At 44.1% G+C, this 23,102-nt stretch overlaps 2 protein-coding genes across 3 annotated transcripts; one reads left to right on the top strand and one right to left on the bottom strand.

Annotated features, from left to right (window-relative positions):
- The first annotated feature begins 11,853 nt into the window (after nucleotides 1-11,853).
- On the top strand, nucleotides 11,854-13,547 carry LOC109733397 (uncharacterized). The gene is made up of 2 exons (XM_020292609.4): nucleotides 11,854-12,263; nucleotides 12,342-13,547. Exons 1-2 carry the CDS (start codon nucleotides 11,945-11,947, stop codon nucleotides 13,394-13,396), a joined length of 1,374 nt encoding a protein of 457 aa, XP_020148198.1. The 5' UTR covers nucleotides 11,854-11,944; the 3' UTR covers nucleotides 13,397-13,547.
- A 17-nt stretch (nucleotides 13,548-13,564) lies between these two features.
- On the bottom strand, nucleotides 13,565-17,024 carry LOC109733396 (uncharacterized). Of its 2 annotated transcripts, none has more exons than XM_045227961.2 (10): nucleotides 16,870-17,024; nucleotides 15,954-16,192; nucleotides 15,793-15,862; nucleotides 15,484-15,680; nucleotides 15,287-15,362; nucleotides 15,019-15,102; nucleotides 14,856-14,935; nucleotides 14,635-14,761; nucleotides 14,450-14,509; nucleotides 13,565-14,366 (listed from the first exon to the last, which is right to left on the bottom strand). In XM_045227961.2, exons 2-10 carry the CDS (start codon nucleotides 16,112-16,114, stop codon nucleotides 13,824-13,826), a joined length of 1,398 nt encoding a protein of 465 aa, XP_045083896.1. In that variant the 5' UTR covers nucleotides 16,115-16,192; nucleotides 16,870-17,024; the 3' UTR covers nucleotides 13,565-13,823. The 2 variants fall into 2 exon arrangements, with proteins under 2 accessions (XP_045083896.1, XP_073353047.1); XM_073496946.1 differs by having other exon boundaries at nucleotides 13,590-14,366; nucleotides 16,642-16,954.
- Nucleotides 17,025-23,102: the final 6,078 nt, after the last annotated feature.

Genomic DNA, 23,102 nt, shown 5'->3' with positions numbered 1-23,102 from the left:
ATGTTTGGCATACAATCTTTGAATGATGACCATGATTGCAATGTTGTTAGTATGAACTCTTTGAATATCCATAGTACTAATGATGATTGCACTAGTAATGATAAGAATGTCTCTTATAAGCATGTCAATTTTTGTGGTGTGCATAGAGCTTGCAAGCACACACCAAATAGGGAAGATAGATTTTGCAAGAGGCATAAGTATTTAGAAACTAAATGGTTCAAGAGAGGCTAAATGCTTGTGCTGAAAATTTAAAATTTATTTGCCATCCTTGTGAACTTTGCAATGAACGTGATCATTTAAATCTCCAATGCAAATTGTTTCATGATCGAATCGTGTCCAAAAATTGTGATGACTTGATTTCCCTTGCGCATCATAATGAACTTAGTTTGCTTGTGGGTTATGAACAAATGAAACATATAACTAATGATCTTCCAGAATTTGTCCTAGATAAAGTTCTTGACTTTGATCTAGAGGAAATGTATATGTATTGTGCAGTGAATTGCATTGAAAATCCTTATATTGCCAATTACATAAAGACAAGAAAACAAATAGAAGATGAAGAGAATACTAATGAAAGGGAAGAGATTTCCCAATATCCTCCTATTCTTTCTTATGATGAATCAGGTAACGAGGAGGAGCTTTCTATTCAACCAATCTCATTAATAAGGAGCTCCAAAAAGAGGATTAAACCCACACATGATGCGAAGAAGAAAAAGAAAAGACGCAGAAGCAAAGGTAAAAAGGCATCCCTCCCAAATGATGTTGCTCCTATTACTCATTGTGATGATGATAATTGCTATACTATTGGTGCTATCCATACTATTAATGATGAGAGTGATTATGCTTATGATATGAAATGGCCCAAGCTTGGGGATGCTATGTTTGATGAGAATGGCATGTTTGAGAATTTATTTGCTGCAATTAATGTTTGTCCCAAGCTTGGGGATGCTATGTTTAATGAAGATGATATTTTTAGTCTCCCAAGTTTTGATGAGCAAATTTATTATGATGATAGCATGCCCCCTATTTACGATGATTATATTGATGAAAGTGGGTTTGGAAGAGTGTCAACTTTAGGAAGTAATGGTCCCACTATTTTGGAGGATGTTGAATCTTATTGTGATAATTATAAAATTGGATTTGGAGAGGTCATGACTTTATTTAGTAATGATTCCACTATCTTGCAAGAGGTTTCAATTGATTATGATGAGAACAAAGTTGCTACTTATGATGATTATTGTGATGATACTTATGTTATAAAAAGTAGTGATGATTATATTTACAAAACTTGTCATGATTATGATTACCCTTTTTCTGAACATTATTCTTTTAATGTGGAAACAATTTATAGTATTCGAGTTTTTAATGATATTCCCACTATTTCGAATGAGAAGAAATTTGCTTATGTGGAGACTAATAAAATTTCTATGCTTGTAGATCATGAAAAGAATGCTTTATGTGATAGTTATATTGTTGAACTCATTCATGATGCTACTGAAATTTATTATGAGAGAGGAATATATGCTTGTAGGAATTGCAATAATATCAAGTTTCCTCTCTATGTGTTGAAAATCTTGAAGATTTGCTTGTTTTATCTTCCTATGCTAGTTGTTTCTTGTTCCCATAAGTTGTTTTCTCACAAAATCCCTATGCATAGGAAGTGGGTTAGACTTAAATGTGCTAGTCATATTCTTCATGATGCTCTCTTTCTGTTTCAATTCTTATCTTTTATGTGAACATCATTGAAATCATCATGCCTAGCTAAAAGGGCATTAAAGAAAAGCGCTTGTTGGGAGACAACCCAATATTTACCCTTACTGATTTTTTGTGTTCACATTATTAAGCTACTGTATTAATAATGTTTTATAGCTTTTGTTTCAATAAAATGCCAAGTAGAACCTTTGGGAAGACTTGGGTGAAAGTTAATGTGATCTTGCTGTAAAAAACAGAAACTTTGCGCTCACGAGATTAGCTGTCATTTTTTAAAGAAGAGTAATTTTGAGTTGATTGTTTTTGCAGAAGATTAATAGAAAAATTCCTCACGTCCACCAATTTATTTCAGAATTTTTGGAGTTACAGAAGTATTCGAGAGTTATAGATTACTACAGACTGTTCTGCTTTTGACAGATTCTGTTTTCTATGTGTTGTTTGCTTATTTTGTTGAATCTATGAGTAGTATCGGAGGGTATGAACCATATAGAAGTTGGAATACAGTAGATATTACACCAATATGAATTTATAATGAGTTCACAACAGTACCAAAAGTGGTGATTTATTTTCTTATACTAACGAAGCTTACGAGTTTACTGTTGAGTTTTGTGTTGTGAAGTTTTCAAGTTTTGGGTAAAGATTCGATGGACTATGGAATAAGGAGTGGAAAGAGCCTAAGCTTGGGGATGACCAAGGCACCGCAAGGTAATATTCAAGGACAAACAAGAGCCTAAGCTTGGGGATGTCCCGGAAGGCATCCCCTCTTTCGTCTTCGTTCATCGGTAACTTTACTTGGAGCTATATTTTTATTCACCACATGATATGTGTTTTTCTTGGAGCGTCATTTTCTTTTATTTTGTTTTGCTTGCTGTTTGAATAAAATTCCAAGATATTAAATTCTTAAATGTTAGAGAGTCTTCACATAGTTACATAATTATTCAACTACTCATTAATCTTCACTTATATCTTTTGGAGTAGTTTGTCATTTGCTCTAGTGCTTCACTTATATCTTTTTAGAGCGTGGCGGTAGTTTTATTTTGAAGAAATTGGTGAACTCTCATGTGCTTCAATTATATTATTTTGAGAGTCTTAAACAGCATGGTAATTTGCTTAGGTTATGAATTTAGTCCTAATATGATAGGCATCCAAGAGGGATATAATAAAAACTTTCATATTAAGTGCATTGAATACTATGAGAAGTTTGATTCTTTATGATTGTTTTGAGATATGAAGATGGTGATATTAGAGTCATGCTAATGGAGTAGTTGTAAATTTGAGAGATACTTGTGTTAAAGTTTGTGATTCCCGTAGCATGCACGTATGGTAAACCGTTATGTGATGAAGTTGGAGCATGATTTATTTATTGATTGTCTTCCTTATGAGTGGAGGTCGGGATCGCGCGATGGTTAACTCCTACCAACCCTTCCCCTAGGAGCATGCACATAGTACTTTGTTTTGATGACTAATAGACTTTTTCAATAAGTATGTGAGTTCTTTATGACTAATGTTGAGTCCATGGATTATACGCACTCTTACCCTTCCACCATTGCTAGCCTCTCTTGTGCCGCACAAATTTAGCCGGTACCATAACACCCACCATATACCTTCCTCAAAACAGCCACCATACCTACCTATTATGGCATTTCCATAGCTATTCCGAGATATATTGCCATGCAACTTTCCACCATTCCGTTTATTATGACACGCTTCATCATTGTCATATTGCTTTGCATGATCATGTAGTTGACATCGTATTTGTGGCAAAGCCACCTTTCATAATTCTTTCATACATGTCACTCTTGATTCATTGCACATCCCGGTACACCGCCGGAGGCATCCATATAGAGTCATATTTTGTTCTAAGTATTGAGTTGTAAGTAAATTAAAGGTTGATGATCTTCATTATTAGAGCATTATCCCATGTGAGGAAAGGATGATGGAGAGTATGATTCCCCCACAAGTCGGGATGAGACTCCGGACGAAAAAAAAGAGAAAAGAAAAAAAGGCCATAAAAAAGAGAAGGCCCAAAACAAAAAAAATGAGAGAAAAAGAGAGAAGGGGCAATGCTACTATCCTTTTACCACACTTGTGCTTCAAAGTAGCACCATGATCTTCATGATAGAGAGAGTCTCCTATGTTGTCACTTTCATATACTAGTGGGAATTTTTCATTATAGGACTTGGCTTGTATATTCCAATGATGGGCTTCCTCAAAGTGCCCTAGGTCTTCATGAGCAAGAAAGTTGGATGCACACCCACTTAGTTTCTTTTTGAGCTTTCATACACTTATAGCTCTAGTGCATCCGTTGCATGGCAATCCCTACTCACTCACATTGATATCTAGTGATGGGCATCTCCATAGCCCGTTGATACGCCTAGTTGATGTGAGACTATCTTCTCCCTTTTTGTCTTCTCCACAATCACCATTCTATTCCACCTATAGTGCTATGTCCATGGCTCACGCTCATGTATTGAGTGTCAAAAGTTTGAAACAATTGCTTGGCTTGTCATCGGGGTTGTGCATGATTAAATATTTTGTGTGATGAAGATAGAGCATAGCCAGACTATATGATTTTGTAGGGATAGCTTTCTTTGGCCATGTTATTTTGAGAAGACATGATTGCTTTATTAGTATGCTTGAAGTATTATTGTTTTCATGTCAATATTAAACTTTTGTTTTGAATCTTATGGATCTGAATATTCTTGCCACAATAGAGAAGATTACATTGATAAATATGTTAGGTAGCATTCCACATCAAAAATTCTGTTTTTATCATTTACCTACTCGAGGATAAGCAGGAATTAAGCTTGGGGATGCTTGATACGTCTCCAACGTATCTATAATTTTTGATGTATTCATGCCATGTTTACAATATTTTTACATGATTTTGGTATGATTTGATTAGAACTAACCTGGATTGACGTTGTTTTCAGCAGAACTACCGTGGTGTTGTTTTTGTGCACAAATAAAAGTTCTCGGAATGCGCTGAAAACCAACGGAGATTTTTTTTGGAAAATATAAAAAATACTGGAATGAAGAGTTACCGGAGGGGAGTCCCGTGGGCCCCACGAGGGTGGAGGGCGTGCCCCTGTGCCGCGTGGACTCTCCGTGGGGCCCCCTGACTTGTTCTCGACGCCAACCTCTCCTATAAATCCTCAAACCTCCAGAAAATAACCTAGATCGGGAGTTCCGCTGCCGCAAGCCTCTGTAGCCACCAAAAACCAATCGGGACCCTGTTCCGGCACCCTGCCGGAGGGGGGAATCATCACCGGTGGCCATCTTCATCATCCCGGCGCTCTCCATGACGAGCTGGGAGTAGTTCACCCTTGGGGTTGAGGGTATGTACCAGTAGCTATGTGTTTGATCTCTCTCTCTCTCCCTCTCTCTCTCTCTCGTGTTCTTGATATGGCATGATCTTGATGTACCACGAGCTTTGCTATTATAGTTGGATCTTATGATGTTTCTCCCCCTCTACTCTCTTGTAATGGATTGAGTTTTCCCTTCAAAGTTATCTTATCGGATTGATTCTTTAAGGATTTGAGAACACTTGGTGTATGTCTTGCGTGGGATACCCGTGGTGACAATGGGGTATTCTATTGATTCACTTTGATGTATGTTTTGGTGATCAACTTGCGGGTTTCGTAGCCTTGGGAATCTATGCATAGGGGTTGGCACACGTTTTCGTCTTGACTCTCCGGTAGAAACTTTGGGGCACTCTTTGAAGTTCTTTGTGTTGATTGAATAGATGAATCTGAGATGGTGTGATGCATATCGTATAATCATACCCGCGGATACTTGAGGTGACATTGGAGTATCTAGGTGACATTAGGGTTTTGGTTGATGTGTGTCTTAAGGTGTTATTTTACTACGAACTCTAGGGCTGTTTGTGACACTTATAGGAATAGCCCAATGGATTGATCGGAAAGAATAACTTTGAGGTGGTCTCGTACCCTGCAATAATCTCTTCGTTTGTTCTCCGCTATTAGTGACTTTGGAGTGACTCTTTGTTGCATGTTGAGGGATTGTTATATGCTCAAATTATGTTATCATTGTTGAGAGAACTTGCACTAGTGAAAGTATGAACCCTAGGCCTTGTTTCAAAGCATTGCAATACCGTTTCTGCTCACTTTTATCGCTTGCTACCTTGCTGTTTTTATATTTTCAGATTACAAATACCCATATCTACCATCCATATTGCGCTTGTATCACCATCTCTTCGCCGAACTAGTGCACCTATACAATTTACCATTGTATTGGGTGTGTTGGGGACACAAGAGACTCTTTGTTATTTGGTTGCAGGGTTGTTTGAGAGAGACCATCTTCATCCTACGCCTCCCACGGATTGATAAACCTTAGGTCATCCACTTGAGGGAAATTTGCTACTGTCCTACAAACCTCTGCACTTGGAGGCCCAACAACGTCTACAAGAAGAAGGTTGTGTAGTAGACATCAGCGTGGACATGTAAGGTTGGTCCGGCCCGCTTCATCCCACAATACCGCCGAATCAAAATAAGACGTTGGTGGTAAGCAGTATGACTATCACCGCCAACAACTCATTGTGTCTTACTCGTGCATATCATCTACACATAGACCTGACTCTGATACCACTATTGGGAAACGTTGCATGGAAAACAAAAAAAATTCTACGCACACGCAAGATCTATCAAGGAGATGCATAGCAACAAGAGGGGAGAGTGTGTCTACGTACCCTCGCAGAGTGTAAGCGGAAGCGTTTAGTGAACTTCTTCGCGATCCAACCGATCGAGTACGAACATACGGCACCTCCGCGTTCAGCACACGTTCAGATCGGTGACGTCCTTGCCTTCTTGATCCAGCAAGATGGTGAAGTAGTGGATGAGTTCCGGAAACACGACGGCGTGGTGACGGTGATGGTGATGCTATCTCCGCAGAGCTTCGCCTAAGCACTACAAAAATATGACCGAGGGTGTAAACGGGGGAGGGGCACCGCACACGGCTAAGAGATTGTCGTGGTTATGTGTGGCGCCCCCTCCCACATATATATAGGTGGGGGGGAGGAGCAGCCAAGGAGGCGCCCCAAGTAGGCCGAATCCTACTTGGGGTCCTTCCCTAGTGGCGCCCCGCCCCAAGTAGAAACTCTTCCAGTGTCCAAATATCATCGTCCTATATATCAATCTTTACCTCCGGACCATTCCAGAGCTCCTCGTCATGTCCGTGGTCTCATCCGGGACTCCGAACAACATTCAGTCACCAAATCATATAACTCATATAACACTATATCGTCAACGAACGTTAAGCGTGCAGACCCTACAGGTTCGAGAACTATGTAGACATGACCGAGACACCTCTCCGGTCAATAACCAGTAGTGGAACCTGGATGCCCATATTGGCTCCTACATATTCTACGAAGATCTTTACCGGTCGAACCTTATGACAACATACGTAACTCCCTTTGTCCATCGGTATGTTCCTTGCCCGAGATTCGATCGTCGGTATCATCATACCTAGTTCAATCTCGTTACCGGCAAGTCTCATTACTCGTTACCAGCTTCTTATGATGTGTATTACCGAGAGGGCCCAGAGATACCTCTCCGATACTCAGAGTGACAAATCCTAATCTTGATCTATGCCAACTCAACAAACACCTTCGGAGATACTTGTAGAGCATCTTTATGATCACCCAGTTACGTTGTGACGTTTGATAGCACACAAGGTATTCCTCCGGTATCCGGGAGTTGCATAATCTCATAGTCGAAGGAATATGTATTTGTCATCAAGAAAGCAATAACAATAAACTGAACGATCAATATGCTAAGCTAACAGATGGGTCTTGTCCATCATATCATCCTCCTAATGATGTGATCCCGTTATCAAATTACAACACATGTCTATGGTTAGGAAACCTTAACCATCTTTGATCAACGAGCTAGTCTAGTAAAGGCTTACTAGGGACACGGTATTTGTTTATGTATTCACACATGTATTTAAGATTCCGATCAATACAATTATAGCATGAATAATAAATCTTTATCATGTATAAGGAAATATAAAATAACAACTTTATTATTGCCTCTAGGGCATATTTCCTTCAAATCCCCCTAGGCGTGGGAGATGTAGGTGAGTGGTAAGATTCATATGTGCCTATTCTATATGTCATCATTTGCATTCGAAGTAGTAGGATCTATCTAGTATGTTATTATACTGTGGTGGACTCTATGCATGTTGTCCAATTTAAGGGCCCAGGAAACACGATCTCAAGACCTACACATGTAACACATATTGTTTAGGAAATCTGTGACCTCTGACGTGACAGATGGAGATATCTATGAGGACCGAAGACAATATGAGATAATGGTAATCCATTAAACCTAATGCTTGTTCCGGTTTAAGGGCCTTAATTGTGGAAACAACTACTCTATGGCAACGTTGTAGCATGACCATAGAATGAAATGTAGTCACGCGTGGAGGAGTTTCATAACCTTAGAGTGAAGCATGACCATAGAATGAAATGTAGTCACGCGTGGAGGAGTTTCATAACCTTATAGTGATCCGCCTACAAAACACATATATCAAATGCTATGAGTACAATACAAGGTAGCTGTCATATTCGAGTGTGCAGGTTGTGGTGGTGGTCTGCCTCGATTGATTTCAATTTTCTTGATAGGGCGTGTCATGTGGTCCGAGGTGGGGCAAGGTGGCGCATTGATTATGTGGTGTCGGTTGTATTTGCTAGCGAGGGTGACGCTCTGTGCTTGGTAAGGTATGCTGGTTCTGCTTTCTTACGGAAAGGTATTTGGTGCAGTGGTCGGTTTGTGACGCTTCCCATTTTCCTGCCTTCGCCCCGGTTGTGCTCATCGTCTCCCTTGCCCCGTTGTCTCACTGGTCAATTTGTGGAGGTATTCCTTCGGGCGGTGGGTTCTTGATGCGCCACGTGGTCTATGGTGGTGATTTCGTGTTGTGACATGTGGTCTACCTCCTATCCGCTGGTCTGCATCGTCTCCAGTCATCCCACTCTATGGCTCACTCTCCTTTCTCTTGTTTTTTCACTTTGCGCTGCCATGGTTGTTTATTTGGTGGTGCTTCCGGGTTGGGCGGGGAGATTTTGGAGCTTTCGTGTTGGGATTTTGCCAGCCGGCCCTAGTCAACGTGTGTTGATTGCTTATTAGCTTTTGGTGGATTTGGCGTTAAAATTGTGTGACTACTGTTTGATTTTTGTTGTAAGATATGGGCGGGTGTAGTCTTTTGGGGGGGCACTGTTGTTGATTTTGTTGGCTGTGGATGGGTGACCGATTTGGTGTTTCAGGTTGTCGCCTGCATGCATAGTGGATTTTGGTTCGAAATCCTTTCATTTAATTAGCCAGCCCCGCCTTTTTCTATGCTCTGATTTCTGAGGCCTTATTTAGGTTCGTGTGGGTGGGCTTTGATTTCCATGTCCCATGGGACCTTTTCTCCACACCTAGCTCTTTCATGGAACCTAGAAATTTACCAATCTCTCAAACACCAGTTCTCATGTTCATTGTTTGGTTCATCTTTTAATATTTCACCCAACTTCAACTTGTCCATATCTTCAACTAACTACAACTACCAACCTCTTAGAACCACAATGTTTTCTTCATTGTATGAGAAGGGGAAGTGCAAAATTGCCTGAACATAACTAAAGATGAGTACAAGAAGACCATGAAAATTAATGTAATCACGAATTGGCTCTTGATAAAGGTAACCGCAAAGCGCTTTCGAGGCGCAAATTAGGCGGTTTAGTGGTATGCTTAACATAGATCATCACTGTAAAGATAGGGTTGTATCCTGGGATGGCGACATATGGCACAAGTTTAGGTACAATTCACCAATTAGTTTGAGCAAGTCTTCTTTCCTACCAGTAACAAGCTTGAATGCTCATAATAGGTTTATGAATCACATTGCCACGTCATTTGTGCTAAATGCTCTGAAGTTCATCATTTTAAAGTTGTCAGCAATGGAGCTCGGCAAGAACAAGATTAGGGTGGTTGATGTCTACTAGAGCCTGCAAACAGTACTACAGATTCAAACAACACCGACCGGCCAATTTGTATCACCAGAGGTGAGTTTTCGACTGGGCAGTGCCTTGGGGTCAGTGATGACTACTCTATCACAGATGAGGCACTCGGCCGGTTAGTGATAGTTCTTCATCACACCCCGCCAGCCGGTTAGTGATAACAGCTTATATCTTGATGCATTTGCCACCTTTTATTGCTTGGCTTTATTTATGTTGGTACCAGCAAGGCACCCAAATTAAATTGACAAAAACACAGGAACAGAATACGAAGCCATACATCGTTCATTTGCACAATTTGCTTTTCATAAAACAATACACACAACATGTATATGGAACATAGATACTTTCTACCGCACTACAAAGAGTAGCCTATTCATCCAGCCTAGCCACATAACAGGAAGGAGATGGCCAGGATAATTACCTGCATAGAACAGAAATTGGCATGAAAATAAACATAAGATATTCATTAATCTATTATTTGCATGCAAATGCAAGATTTTTTTTAAGAAAAAACAATTATTTAACCTTGTACTCGACTTTGATGTGTTTAGAACATACAACACTCTTGAATTTGTCCACATTATGTTCACCTTTTCCACAGTATCGTCCTTCCGATTGCTCGCAAAAAAAACAGATGATTTTCCATATCCTCTTCAACATCCTGGTCCAAAAATCTCTACCGGTTGTGCATTCATTAGGGGGTTTGGGTTCCGCTCTTTACGCGAACTTCAAGTACGGCCGACCATATCCAATGGGTGAAGTTGACACACAAGATTGACTCCTTCAGCCTCTCATCCAAGGCTGGTGGTCTTACATGGCTCACGAACCCTCTTGTCAATTCTCGTTAGGTCGATCTATCTCAAGCTTTGCTATGGGAATCATGTGGCCCACTTCAAGAAGATTTGGCACACGCTCTTCGCTGAATATCAAAGTTTTACTTTGGCAATTGGTTGCACAATTTTGGGCCCTTTCAACCATTAGGAACAAATTTATCACCTGAATAGATATCAGAATAAATGTATGTTCAAAATGATCATCTTTATGCAACAGTGGAAGACAAGGGTTCGTTGAAACAATTTTTTTAAGGTAGTTTATTAGCCCTCCTTGAATTTTAGCTCAATTTTAAATAATCAATAGCAAAATATATCTCGTAACTTCACCTGCCTTTGCGTGTGGGACATTTGGGCCAACCACGACACATATTGTTGACATTCATGCACCCAAAAGGCACCTGCCTTAACGCACCGAAGCTGAGTCCCCGCCAATGAGTACGTCACCGGATTATCATTTGAACACAAATCTAATGATATACTTCTTGAATATGAATCTAATGGAGACTGCAGTTGTTCAAAATTTCCCCGCCAATGAGTATGTCATTTGAACACAAATATAATGATATACTTCTTGAATATGTATCTAATGATGTACTTTTTGCGGCATGTAACCCAAATTTTTGTAGTCAAATAAAACGGGACAGAGATTGCAGTTGTATAAAACTTCCCCAGAAAAGAGTAGTTGTTTAAAGTTTAGAAGAGGAGAAAACTCAACTTTTTCATTATGGAGTTGAGTTTAGGCCAGTTTTTTTGCCAGAATCCGACCACTACCCAGCTTCCTCCAGAATCACTGAGCCTCATTTCTTTTATCTAGTTAGGATCTAATTAGATAGAATTGCAAAAAAAAAGCTTAAAAATTCTGGAAAAAGCTGAGTAAGGGTTGGATTCTTGGAAAATCCCCAGATTCTAGAAAAAAAACTGGGCCTAGTCATGCGTGCTGCTGAGCCTGTGTGTGTGGTCGACTGCTCAAGAGAGGATCGAAAGCCCACTTTGCTTCACAAAACCATTTCCAGTGGCCGCCCCTCCCCGCGCAACGGTCCGTCGGCTCCGTACACACGCGACGTACTCAAAAGAAGGCGCCGAAGCGACTAGAACCAGCTTGCCATCCAGAGCCATCACCTCCCGGATTCCGATGGCTGCGTGTGTGCCGACTGGAACGACGTGTATCGGCTACGTGGCCACCTCACACGGACACCCGTCGCCGCGCCACCCGCCTCGCCCGCACCAACCCCTCCACGCGTCCGCCCCCTCCCGCCCCATAAAACCCCACGCCACAAAACCCAAACCCGATCACTCCTACTGATTCCATCGCAGTCCTCCATTCAGAGCACGCAAAGCACACAAGCAGCTGACCACACTAGGTTCTAGCTCGGGACAATCACTCCAATCAATGGCGTTGTCGAAGAGGCTCGCGGCGACGGCGCTGCTGGTGCTGCTCGCGTTGGCGGCGTCCGCGTCGGCCAAGACGACGCGGGAAGCCGCTGAGGCGGCCACGGCCAAGACGACGCCGGGCGGCGCGGAGACGGCGCCGGGCAAGGAGGAAGAGTCCTGGACGGGGTGGGCCAAGGACAAGATCTCCGAGGGCCTCGGCCTGGACAAGATCTCCGAGGGGCTCGGGCTCAAGCACCACGCCGACGAGGAGGAGGCCGCGCGCAAGGCCGGCCAGACCGTCAAGTCCGCCCGCGAGACCGTCCAGCACACCGCCTCCGGTACGTGTCCGTGGTGTTCATTGTTGGTTTCTTGGGTGGTCAGAGTGACTGGAGTCTGATGCTGATTTGTGTGTACAGAGACGGGGAGGCAGGCGAGCGGCAAGGCTTCGGACGCCAAGGAGGCGGCGGAGCAGGCGGCGACCGGGGCCGCCAACAAGGCGGGGCAGGCCAAGGACAAGGCGGCGGAGACGGTGAAGGGCACGGCCGGCGAGGCGTCCAAGAAGACGGAGCAGGCTAAGCACAAGACCAAGGAGGCCGCGGAGGCGGCCGCCAAGACCGGCGCCGAGACGCACGAGCGGTCGAAGCAGGGCAAGGCTAAGGTTGAGGAGGCGGCCAAGGAAAAGGCTGGACAGGGGTACGAGACGCTGAAGCAAACCAAGGACGCGGCCGCCGAGAAGGCCGGCGCCGCCAAGGACACGGCTGCGGAGAAGGCCGCAGCAGCCAAGGACGCCGCCGCGGAGAAAGCCGGCGGCGCCACGCAGACGGCCGCGGAGAAGGCTGCAGCAGCCAAGGACGCCGCCGCCGGCGCCACGCAGACGGCAGCGGAGAAGGCAGCGGCAGCCAAGGACGCCGCCGCCGGCGCCACGCAGACGGCAGCGGCAGCCAAGGACGCCGCCGCGGAGAAGGCCGGGGCCGCCAAGCAGACAGCCGCGGAGAAGGCAGCGGCAGCGAAGGACGCCGCCGCAGAGAAGGCCCGCGCCACGAAGGATGCGGCCTGGGAGAAGACGGAGTCTGCCAAGGACGCCACATGGCAGGCGCAGGAGAAGCTGAAGCAATACAACGACGTCGCGTCGGAGAAGGCCGCGAACGTCAAGGACGCCGCTGCGGAGAAGGCCGCGGCCGCCAAGGACGCCGCGTGGAAGAACGCCGAGGCGGCCAAGGGAACGGTCGGGGAGAAGGCAGGGGCGGCCAAGGACGCCACGTTGGAGAAGACGGCGTCGGCCAAGGACGCCGCATGGGAGACGGCGGAGGCGGCCAAGGACACGGCCTGGGAGACGGCGGAGGCGGCCAAGGATAAGGCCAACCAGGGGTACGAGAAGGTGAAGGAGAAGGTTGGGGAGGTGAAGGACAAGGTCACCGGCGCGGCAGCCGACGGCAAGGCGAAGAAGCACCGCAAGGACGACGAGCTGTGAATGAGCACCATCGTTCCGCATTTCTTGCAATAGCTTTACATGAATGTTTTCAGTGTTCACGCTAGTTTTTTTTTCTGCTGTTCCTTCTTGTACAATAATGTGAGACCATCTGTAGAGAACCCTGCACGATCAGACGAGTTTCTTTTGAAAATTTTGTTGTCCTGAATCTTTTTACAAATTTGATCCTTCTGGATTTTATTGTGCGCCTGAATCTTTTACTCAAAATTGGAGCTGCGACTGATGAACAACAGGACGACTAGTGCAGTCTTCCCAAATCTAATTGGAAAGAGCTGAATTACACAATTACCACCGGCATGTCGACGATGATAGTATACATCTTATCTTACCTTCCTTTTCAAATCTAATTGAAAAAGGATCAGCATTTCCCAAATTCTTTCCCGCATACGAACAGAGCGCGGGAACTGATTCAGACAAGGAGCGGAGCTTCCAGCGCGCCGGCGGCGGCGGAAGCCCTGGCCCTGCGGTCGGCACGGGCAACGTCGTCGTCCTGCAGCCTGAGGGTGGAGGCGACGACGATGGCGAGCACGGCGAAGCAGGCCGGGATGAGCCCGGTGCCGTACCTGCTGACGGTGTTGAGCCCGCGGGCGTCGCCGCAGCTGGAGGCGACGTCGTAGGACTCGAGCACGAAGAGCGCGAGGCCGCAGGACATCTTGTCGAGGAAGCTGAGGGAGCCGTAGACGAAGGCGCAGCCGTTGAGGTCCTCGCCGACCAGCGCGCTCTCCAGCCCGATGGTGGTCACCATGACCAGCGCGTTGGCGGCGCCGATGACCACGGCCAGCGGGTACATGAGGTTGTGCATCTGGCTCGGGAGGAGGAACACCGCCGCGCCGGAGATCACCCACAGCGTCGCCCCGATCGTCAGCAGCGACTTGAGCCGCCGGCTGTTCCACCTCATCTCCTGGAGCACCACGGACACCAAGAAGCTGCAGCAGAATATGATGGCCGGAATCTGCAGAAAGTCGTCCAAGATCAAACGTTTGAACCAAGAAGATCGCAGTACTCAAATTGGTGGTGATGAACTGAAGAACTTACGGTGGCTTTGGAGTATTCGTTCATCCTCAGATCTCTGGTGACGTAGAACGCGATGAGCGACTGGAAACAACAGAACAATTGTATTCATAATCCAAGTTCATCACCATGATACCGGAGCAAATCTTTGGTGTTTTACGAAATCAAATTCCACAAGAAATGATCTTCACTAAGAACATCTAGCCTACCTGGGAGACGTTGGTGATCAATCTGGCAAGCATGTAGAGGAGAGCGACTTGGTAGTAGAGGGTCTTCTTGAACCAGTAGCTCCACGCGATCCGAGCCCGTTTCTTGCAGTTAGGCTCGCACTTCAGGCTGCGACACCACACAAGAAGACTTTCTTTCAGAAAACACTGTTTATCTGTACATTCTGAACTGCTAATTTTTCAGTGTCAGCAAGTCGGCATACGTGGGCTCTTCTGTTCCAGCGTGGAACAGCACCAGGAAGCAGCACCCCACGAAGATGGACACGTACGCGATCCACTTGTACTGCGGGTGAAGAAAAATCACGGTGAATCGTTTGCTCACAAGCTACTGCTATTAGAACTCAAAGCAGATTTGGACAAGGTTACCTGAACAACAATGTCTGCACATGTCTTTGCCTTCACTATTCCAAACACAGCCAACGCGATGCCATATAGACCAAGATTAGCCACCTGTAATTTGTCATATTCATTCGTGGTCAGCATCTTTTTGTTTCAAGGTCACGTTGTGACAGGTATATAATAGAGCTCATGGAGGAGGCAGGCATGTTGGCACGAGATGAAGCAGTGGCGTGAAGCAAAGAGAAAGCAAACCGGTCAAGAAAGATGGCCGTGCGTGCATGGTCGTAGGACTCACCATGGTGGAAGCGTTTCTGCAGCTCGCCAAGGCCACCCGGCTCGTGGGGTTGGACGTCATGCAGTTCACCATCGACCTGAAAGCCATAAGGATTGGGAACACAACCGAATATCAGTAGTGTTCAAGACACTCTGTCAGATGGTAAAATGTTCATCAGTCAAAGTTTGAAGGAGGCAAAAGCAAGGACGTTTGCTCACATGTGGGAGACCTGCGTGGCCGCCCACCCGATGTTGAAGACGGCGGCGAAGAAGCTGTAGCCAATGGTCCTGACGAGGTAGGAGTCGGTGCCGAGGATGGTGCAGAGCAGGCACCCGCCGAAGACCGAGGAGAAGGAGATGCCGACGAAAACCGACCCACCGATGTGCCACAGCTTGAAACGCCCGAACCGGTCGATCTGGGGGGTGATCAAAGTCAAACAACACAATGTTCAGGCGTCATTATTCATGATTCTCACTGTCGAGCGGCAAGAACAGGAAGTTTTGATCGAGTTAGATTGATTTTAGTACCATCTCTCCGGCGACGATGGTCATCAGCCCGTCTGCGACCTGGCCTGAGAGCATCACGATAGCTGCATCCCTGCAAGGCATGAACGATCAGGTCAGGTTCAGAAGATATTCATGCATGCTGATGAAAATGGCTGCATTGGTTACTAGAGTTGTAGTAGTACCTTGGAGCGAGGCCGATCTCTTGCAGGAAGAGGAGGAGGTAGGTGAACCAGCAGGCGGAGGTGATGTCGTTGAGCATGTGGCCGACGCCGTAGGACAGCACGGGCCACCGCCCCAGCGGCTCGGCGACCTCCAGCTCCTCCTCGCCGCACTTGCCAGCCATGGAGCAGCAGCAGCAGCAGCAGTAGTGCCGCCGGTTGGGTTCCGAACCTCTGTTACGAACCTAGATTCTGAATCACTCCTGCAAAAAACAAAGCCGAAACTGTGTCATCTACTACTGCAGTTGCTTGTTGCTCACAGACCGGAGCAAACCAAGCATTATTTAAAGGCGTTCCAGCAGAAGAGCTAGTTTTGGAAGGGAGGGAAGTTTCGGCAGGATTCAAGGGCGTGAATTTGGGGAGTAATTAAAATGTTGCTGGAATAACAAGGCAAGAAGTAGTACTACTATACTAGCGGTAACCGATATGACGACAAGGAAACTGGTTCGCAGCAGCGCGACACACACAATGAATGGATGGACGGTAAACCATCGGCCGGCCCCAACCCAATCCGTCCCTGAATCCCAGCAGCGAATCCGCATCTTTCTAAGGCTCTCCTTGGAGGAGGAATTGAAGAGAGAACCATGGCGGTGGCGGAGGCTTAAGGTTAAGGAGGGAAGAAGAAGAGCGACCGCGGGCGGCGGGCACGTACCGGGCGCCTCCGCTTGGACGTCGACCGGGAGAGAGAGAGAGAGAGAGAGAGAGAGAGAGAGAGAGAGAGAGAGAGAGAGAGAGAGAGGTGGAGGCGGAGGTGGTCGGCGAGGCGGATGCTCGGGGATGGTGGATGGCTTGGTCCGATGAGCAGGCAGGCGGTGGTATTTATAAGACGTAGCTGGCGAGGCGAGGCGAGCGAGTGGGGGAAGGGAAGGGGGACCCCGACCTGGGGAAGGAGGGACGGCGACGGCGCGGTCGACGCCGCCCGCCGTCACTGCCACCGGGCAATGACGATGCGATTTCTTTAGGTTATTCCTCCTCCTTCCTTTTTTTTGTTTTGCTGGAAAAAATAGGCGCCTGTCTGCCCGGGCCGTTCAGACTGCGGTCCGTCCCTGCCCCAGACCGGCGTTTTTATTTTGGGCATTTTTTCCCCCTTCCGCGTGGTCAAGCAGTGTCAATTCCTTCTCTTTTCGTATAATATAAATCCGTCTTGTTTGGAGTTGTTCTTGGAGTCTTGGACTCTCCCGCGCGCTTGCTTGGTGATCGATCGATGGCGCCGGTCGGACACAAGCAAAGCTTGCGTGCCTTGGGACCGAATGCCATTCATCAATGCTAAGAGATTTTTGCATCCACCTATATGTCATAAATACTATACCATGATATATGTTTCGCCGAAATGGAAAGATATACTACTACTATTTATATTAACACTATTTTGAGATTGTGGTTTATGTTCATGTCAAACGGTACTAAAATTGAACATTCATCTTATGTTGTCTATACACCGAATATGTAAACTGAGGTAACATTGGTGCTAAAATTCTAGGTCCACACTATATCTACAGCATACATACTTCTATGGACAACTGTTGAACCCAATCCCAAAAAATTATCATTTATTGCATGTTGTGACATCATCTCTTAGGTCATCGATGAATTAATAACAAGCTTAGCAATTTTAATGTGTTTCCAGAAATAGCCAAAATTTTAGAATAAGATTTACATATGGCAATTTGCTTGTCTATACAAGGAATATGTAAATTGTGGCACCTAAAATTCTAGGCCCGCCACTAGATTGATATGGCATACTTCTATGGACAACTACTGAACCCTATCTCAAAACAAAATATCCCGTATTGCATGCAGTAAACTAAGAATAAGATTTACGTATGGAAAATTGCCTTTTCACTTATACATGAAATTCGATCTTGAGCGTGGAACAAAATAAACAATTTGATTTCTGTTACATATCATGAGATATACAAGTGACACAATACGAATATCGCTAGCATAGCATGCTTTCAATGTATTAACATATGTGGATCAGTTATGCATGGATTAACCCGCAAAAAAAAGTTATGCATGGATACAATTGTATGAAAAAGACATTAGCTTCGGTAGAACAAAGACCCATAGAAGTATGTTTGGATGGACAGTCACTCTAGTGAAGTTCGTATAACTATGGCAAGAGACAATGATGGTTCATATGTAAGAACATTGTCAGTGGCCTCCAGGGTTTGGATTGCAAATCAAGTGCAAGATAACACAAATCCAAGTATACGTGCACCCGGAGTAGGTGCAAAACATGCATGACATAATGTAGGCACAATATGTGGACTTTTCCAATGTGATATGTGTACAAGTGGCATAGCATATGAAGGAAGCAACCCCTTGTAGCGACTGTAACTGTAAATATTAGAGCCGATAAATAATGTCAAGTGTGTAATAAGTTGCTTCGGTCCTACAAAGTGTAAGCCCTAGCAAATAACAATTGCATGATCAAACCAAGTTGATTATGGTTGAGCAAGCAACAAGGATGCTTTTAGCATGTTTTGGATTTTTTTACTATACCTTCATAACTCCTTTTTGGGAAACCCCTAGAAAAAGCCTAGAATATAATAGATATGAACCTAAAGAGATCATATGGAGTTCAATCTTTCATCACCATAGATGAATGTGTGAAATGAAACTATTGTGTGTGTGTGTGTGTGTGTGTGTGTGTGTGTGTGTGTGAGAGAGAGAGAGAGAGAGAGAGAGAGAGAGAGAGAGAGTTTAGCGTACAAAAAAGGTCAAGTATGCAACAGGGTTATACTTCTAGTACAAAAATAAGACATATATAGACTTTGGGGAGAACAAACCCTAATCAAAGTGAGTGAGAGAAATTTAATCACATTTCTTCAATAATATAAATTGGTCAAAGTTGTCTTGCAATTGTGAAACGACATAATACATCCAGACAGGTGGATAAAGAGTTCTCTAGGTTCAAATAGGAGGTTAGTTCTTGGTCAAAATAACCTCAAATTGGTAAGATTTGACAAAAAATGGAGCAAGAGTGGAGCAAGATTGAGAGGGAACACTAAAATATTGATTGATCTTTTGTGTGTCCATCTTTATTGTACCAACCCAATGCACTTAATGAAAATATCACTATCAAAGTATGGACATGTTTCATGAGAAACACATTCTTGCTATATTTTAAACTATAGTTTACCGTATGATATTTTTCAAGAAAATATAAATATAATAATACACCTAGTAGTTGTATATCTATTCGAGACCAAAATGTCTAGCTGCATGGATGTTGGGCCTAGCCAAGCCAACTCGGGCGACTTTGGGTTCTCGCCTCTTTCAGAAATTGAGAGAGGGACTTTTGTCTGTCTTTCTTTATTTTATTTTTATAGAGATTTCTTAAAATATATCAATCCAAAACTAAAAGCAATCGTTTCTGTGAAAAAAACTAAAAGCAATCGCTAATGTTCATATACTGAACAACTGCATCAAGAAGAAGAGTGATTGTCTAGTTAAGGAGGGAAACCGGATCCAAAAACAATGCACCTCTTGGTTAATTAAGGAAAACCTAACTTCAACCTCTCCATAGAATTTAGGATCGATGGTAAAAATTACTTGTACAACAAAGTATTTTGAAATGACAATACACGGACGGTTGGCATAATGGCATTAAATGTGAAAGTGTGCAAAAACAGCGAATTCATATTTCATTTGTCATTGCATTTGCACCCTTTCACATTTATATTAAAACCCTATGTAGAATGAAATCTTAAGACACTCTCACGTTTAGTTGAATTGGAGGCAAAAAATTTGCCACATTGATTAATTAAGCAGAAAAGAATTGTCAAGCTATTAATTGACAACAATTGGGTGAAAACCGTTACAAACTTGACCACGTGCTTATCACTCCTAAAGCATGAATCCTCGAGGTGGACCGACAAACAGTCCCAACAAGCTACAACCACAAAGGCCCAACACATGGATCACAACATGACAAAACGATGTGGCGGAACAAATAGTAAATAGGTGTGACGCTTTTGAAGATGACCTGTGACATTAGAAAAGAGGTGAAAGTGAAACAAGGTGCTAGGTGACTTGCCACAAGACAATGAAAAAGAAAGTTAAGCCTAAATTTTGAGAAAACAAGAAACGGTATGTTTTTAACAGAAATTCGACCATGTGCTTGCTACTATGTATGTTAATTTCGTTATCTATATACTAGCGGTTTCATACCAGCATGGGAATTGCAAGCGAGCAGTAGCTCCTCAATCAGTTAAGCAGAGCCACCGGTAAACGACTATTCAAACAACAGAACAGAAGGACACCCTGTGTTCCAACAGAGTTACGAGCATTGTTAATTTCACCTTCCATGCAGTAAAAAAACAAAGCAAAATCATCCTCTCGCTGTAGCTGATCAGCAAAACAATGTGAATTCAAGAACAGACTCCAGGCCCTGAAGTCATATACAGATCTTGGCAGATCTCTGATCAAGTCATGCATGCATGGCAAAAGTTGGTCATCCAGGACACCAGGAGCTACCATATCCGCCTCTGCTTGCCTGCCAGTCGTGAGTCATGAACGTATTAGGTGGTAAGACCACCTTTAACCGAGCTTCGTCGGCGCCGTCTCGCTAAAAAGGTAACCAAACTGGCCTATCAGACTAGCAGACACCAATTATTCTTCAGCACTAGTAGCTCTCATGTGATGTAAGATTCCCTGTATACGTCGTGCAAAGTTTATTTTTGGGACTTTACAGGGTGCATGAAAATCAGGGTTTCTTTAGCAGGAAATTTGTGTGGGTAGGTAGTATGGGTTAGTTATAAAACTGTGTCAAGTTGTCAGCCACATGGGCCAAGCAAGCATCCAAACTCTTTCATCATCTTTACCCCGCAAAAAAAAACTCTTTCATCATCTTTAAAGAGTACAGAGATGTCTCCATCCGAAGGACTAAGTAGATTTGGCAGTGTCAGGTTTCTTCCTATATACAGTATTATATCTCTCTTTTTCTTGTTTGAGAATCATATTAAATTTCTCTTGATCACATTAGCAGCCCCTGGTATGGTATCCCCTTGACCACAAGTGCAGGGACTTAGCAGCCCATGGTCTTGACTTGTGTGCAAATGGAAGGTCGGATATGCGCGTATCATCGACATAAAAATACTATCAGCAGTTCGTCATCTCTTTCGTCCTGTGTAATGATCGTCAAGCAACCGATAAGCATATCCACAAATTGGCTGAGTGTCATGTAATATCGGTCCTTTTTTTTGTAAAGTTGAGTGCCTTCAATATAACTTCATTTAGCCATCAAGAGAAACGCCTAAAAAGGGGAGGGGGGGGGGGGGGGGGGGGGGGATCAGTACGAGGCCTGCTGGAAACAGACCGAACGGAGTGGAAATGGGGAAGGAAAAAGAGCACAGCCCACAGCCTCGAGTCGTGCGTCGGCCTGTTTCCAGCCTGCAACCCCGCCAGTCCGCCAGGGACACAAAAATCGGTCACCCCACTCCACCATCTTTAGTCCCACCTCGCTTGTTGACAACCAGAAACACCAGCTTAAATACCCGGCTGGAGCGGTACACTCGCCGAGCTCAGTCACGAGAGCTTGTCACCCAGGTGGGGGCGTTAAGGTGGTGTTGGATGTTTGGTGTGGACTCTGGACCTGGGCTTGTGTTGTAACATTGCTGGCTTGCCCGGTCCAAGTTGGTAGTGGGCTGTGGTGCTGATGCGAAAGCTTCGGCCTCTCAGTCCTTCAAGTGGCAGGCACCGCGTTAGGCTGGTTTCACAGAGCAGCGCTCACTGTCCTCTTCCAACGGTGGAAGGATAACAGGCCGCTGCACCATGGGCCCGCTCTGGTTTAGAGTCCTTCCATAACAGACCACCATCTTTTTGTTTTTTAATTTATTATTAATTGAAAATTCAGTGGCTCCAGTCACGTTTTTTATTTTCTATTCATCTAATGAAACTTATTTTAGTGGGCTCAATCTACTCATATGCTTCCATTTTCATTTTTATTCATTTAATGAAACTTATTTCAGTGGCTCAAATCTCAATCTACTCATATGCTTCCATTTTCATTTTTATTCATTTAATGAAACTTATTTCAGTGGCTCAAATCTCATATGTTTACTATTTCTATTCGTCTAATGAAAATTATTTTTCTGAGCTCAATCTCATATGTTTCCATTTTTATTCGTCTAACAAAAATTATTTTACTGAGAGCAAATCTCATATGTTTCCATTTTTATTCGTCTAATAAAAATTACTTCAATGAGGTCAAATCTCATATGCTTCCATTTTTATCCATTTAATGGAATTACTTCAGTGGCTCATCTCTTCATCGGTGCCATGCACTGCACCACTGGCCCGGGTCATTCCATAACCATAATTTCTTTTATTCCACCCTTTCAATTCTATCTTTTCTAAATAATTCATAATTCAATCTCATATGTTTCCATTTTTATTCGTCTAACAAAAATTACTCATATGCTTCCATTTTTATCCATTTAATGGAATTACTTCAGTGGCTCATCTCTTCATCGGTGCCATGCACTGCACCACTGGCCCGGGTCATTCCATAACCATAATTTCTTCTATTCCACCCTTTCAATTCTATCTTTTCTAAATAATAAAACGAACATAGATTTCTTGGATACATGATATTAGTAATTGCATCAGCTGATCACTGCAAAGATTGCAACTCATACATGAAATATCTACTAGTTTTTATTTGCCCTAAACAAATTTTCCCTAGCTAAATTTGCTCATTTGCTAAAAAAAAGGCCCTAGCTATATTTGCTACTGCCCTAATTAGCTACTGTTTTTTAATAAATTTTTGCTACTGTTTTTTATAGCAAAAATGCTCGTGCGTTGCAACGGGAGAAAAAAAAATATCCTTTGCGCCTAGCTCAGTAAACACAACTCATGACCTTCCAAAGGTCTATGCCCTCTAGTTGAAATTATACTCCTTCCCATCCTCATCAATAGTGGTCACGGTGTCCACCTGAAGGCAATGCATTCGAACGTGACCAATCCGAACACGGTGATCTCAGCCTCTACATGACACACCTGCAATTGAAACACGCCAGCGCAAGGGAGTGTTTATACTTTGAAAACTAATCCCGTCGAGTTGGCCATGAAGGACACTCTCCGTGAGCTACACCCTACACCTACCAC

The sequence above is a fragment of the Aegilops tauschii genome, chromosome 4 (genome assembly GCF_002575655.3).
Source record: "Aegilops tauschii subsp. strangulata cultivar AL8/78 chromosome 4, Aet v6.0, whole genome shotgun sequence".
Lineage (NCBI taxonomy): Eukaryota > Viridiplantae > Streptophyta > Magnoliopsida > Poales > Poaceae > Aegilops > Aegilops tauschii.
Note: the sequence above shows the minus strand (reverse complement) of the source record. Positions and strands in the feature narration are given on the sequence as shown.

What these genes read in the sequence shown, in the direction of transcription:
- LOC109733396 (XM_045227961.2), bottom strand. Translation starts at nt 16,114, where the DNA reads ATGGCTGGCAAGTGCGGCGAGGAGGAGCTGGAGGTCGCCGAGCCGCTG. An exon ending in GAGATCGGCCTCGCTCCAAG is followed by an intron (nt 15,863 to 15,953) that starts GTACTACTACAA and finishes CATGCCTTGCAG; the next exon opens with GGATGCAGCTATCGTGATGC. An exon ending in GCTGGAACAGAAGAGCCCAC is followed by an intron (nt 14,762 to 14,855) that starts GTATGCCGACTT and finishes GTGGTGTCGCAG; the next exon opens with CCTGAAGTGCGAGCCTAACT.
- LOC109733397 (XM_020292609.4), top strand. Translation starts at nt 11,945, where the DNA reads ATGGCGTTGTCGAAGAGGCTCGCGGCGACGGCGCTGCTGGTGCTGCTC. An exon ending in CGTCCAGCACACCGCCTCCG is followed by an intron (nt 12,264 to 12,341) that starts GTACGTGTCCGT and finishes TTGTGTGTACAG; the next exon opens with AGACGGGGAGGCAGGCGAGC.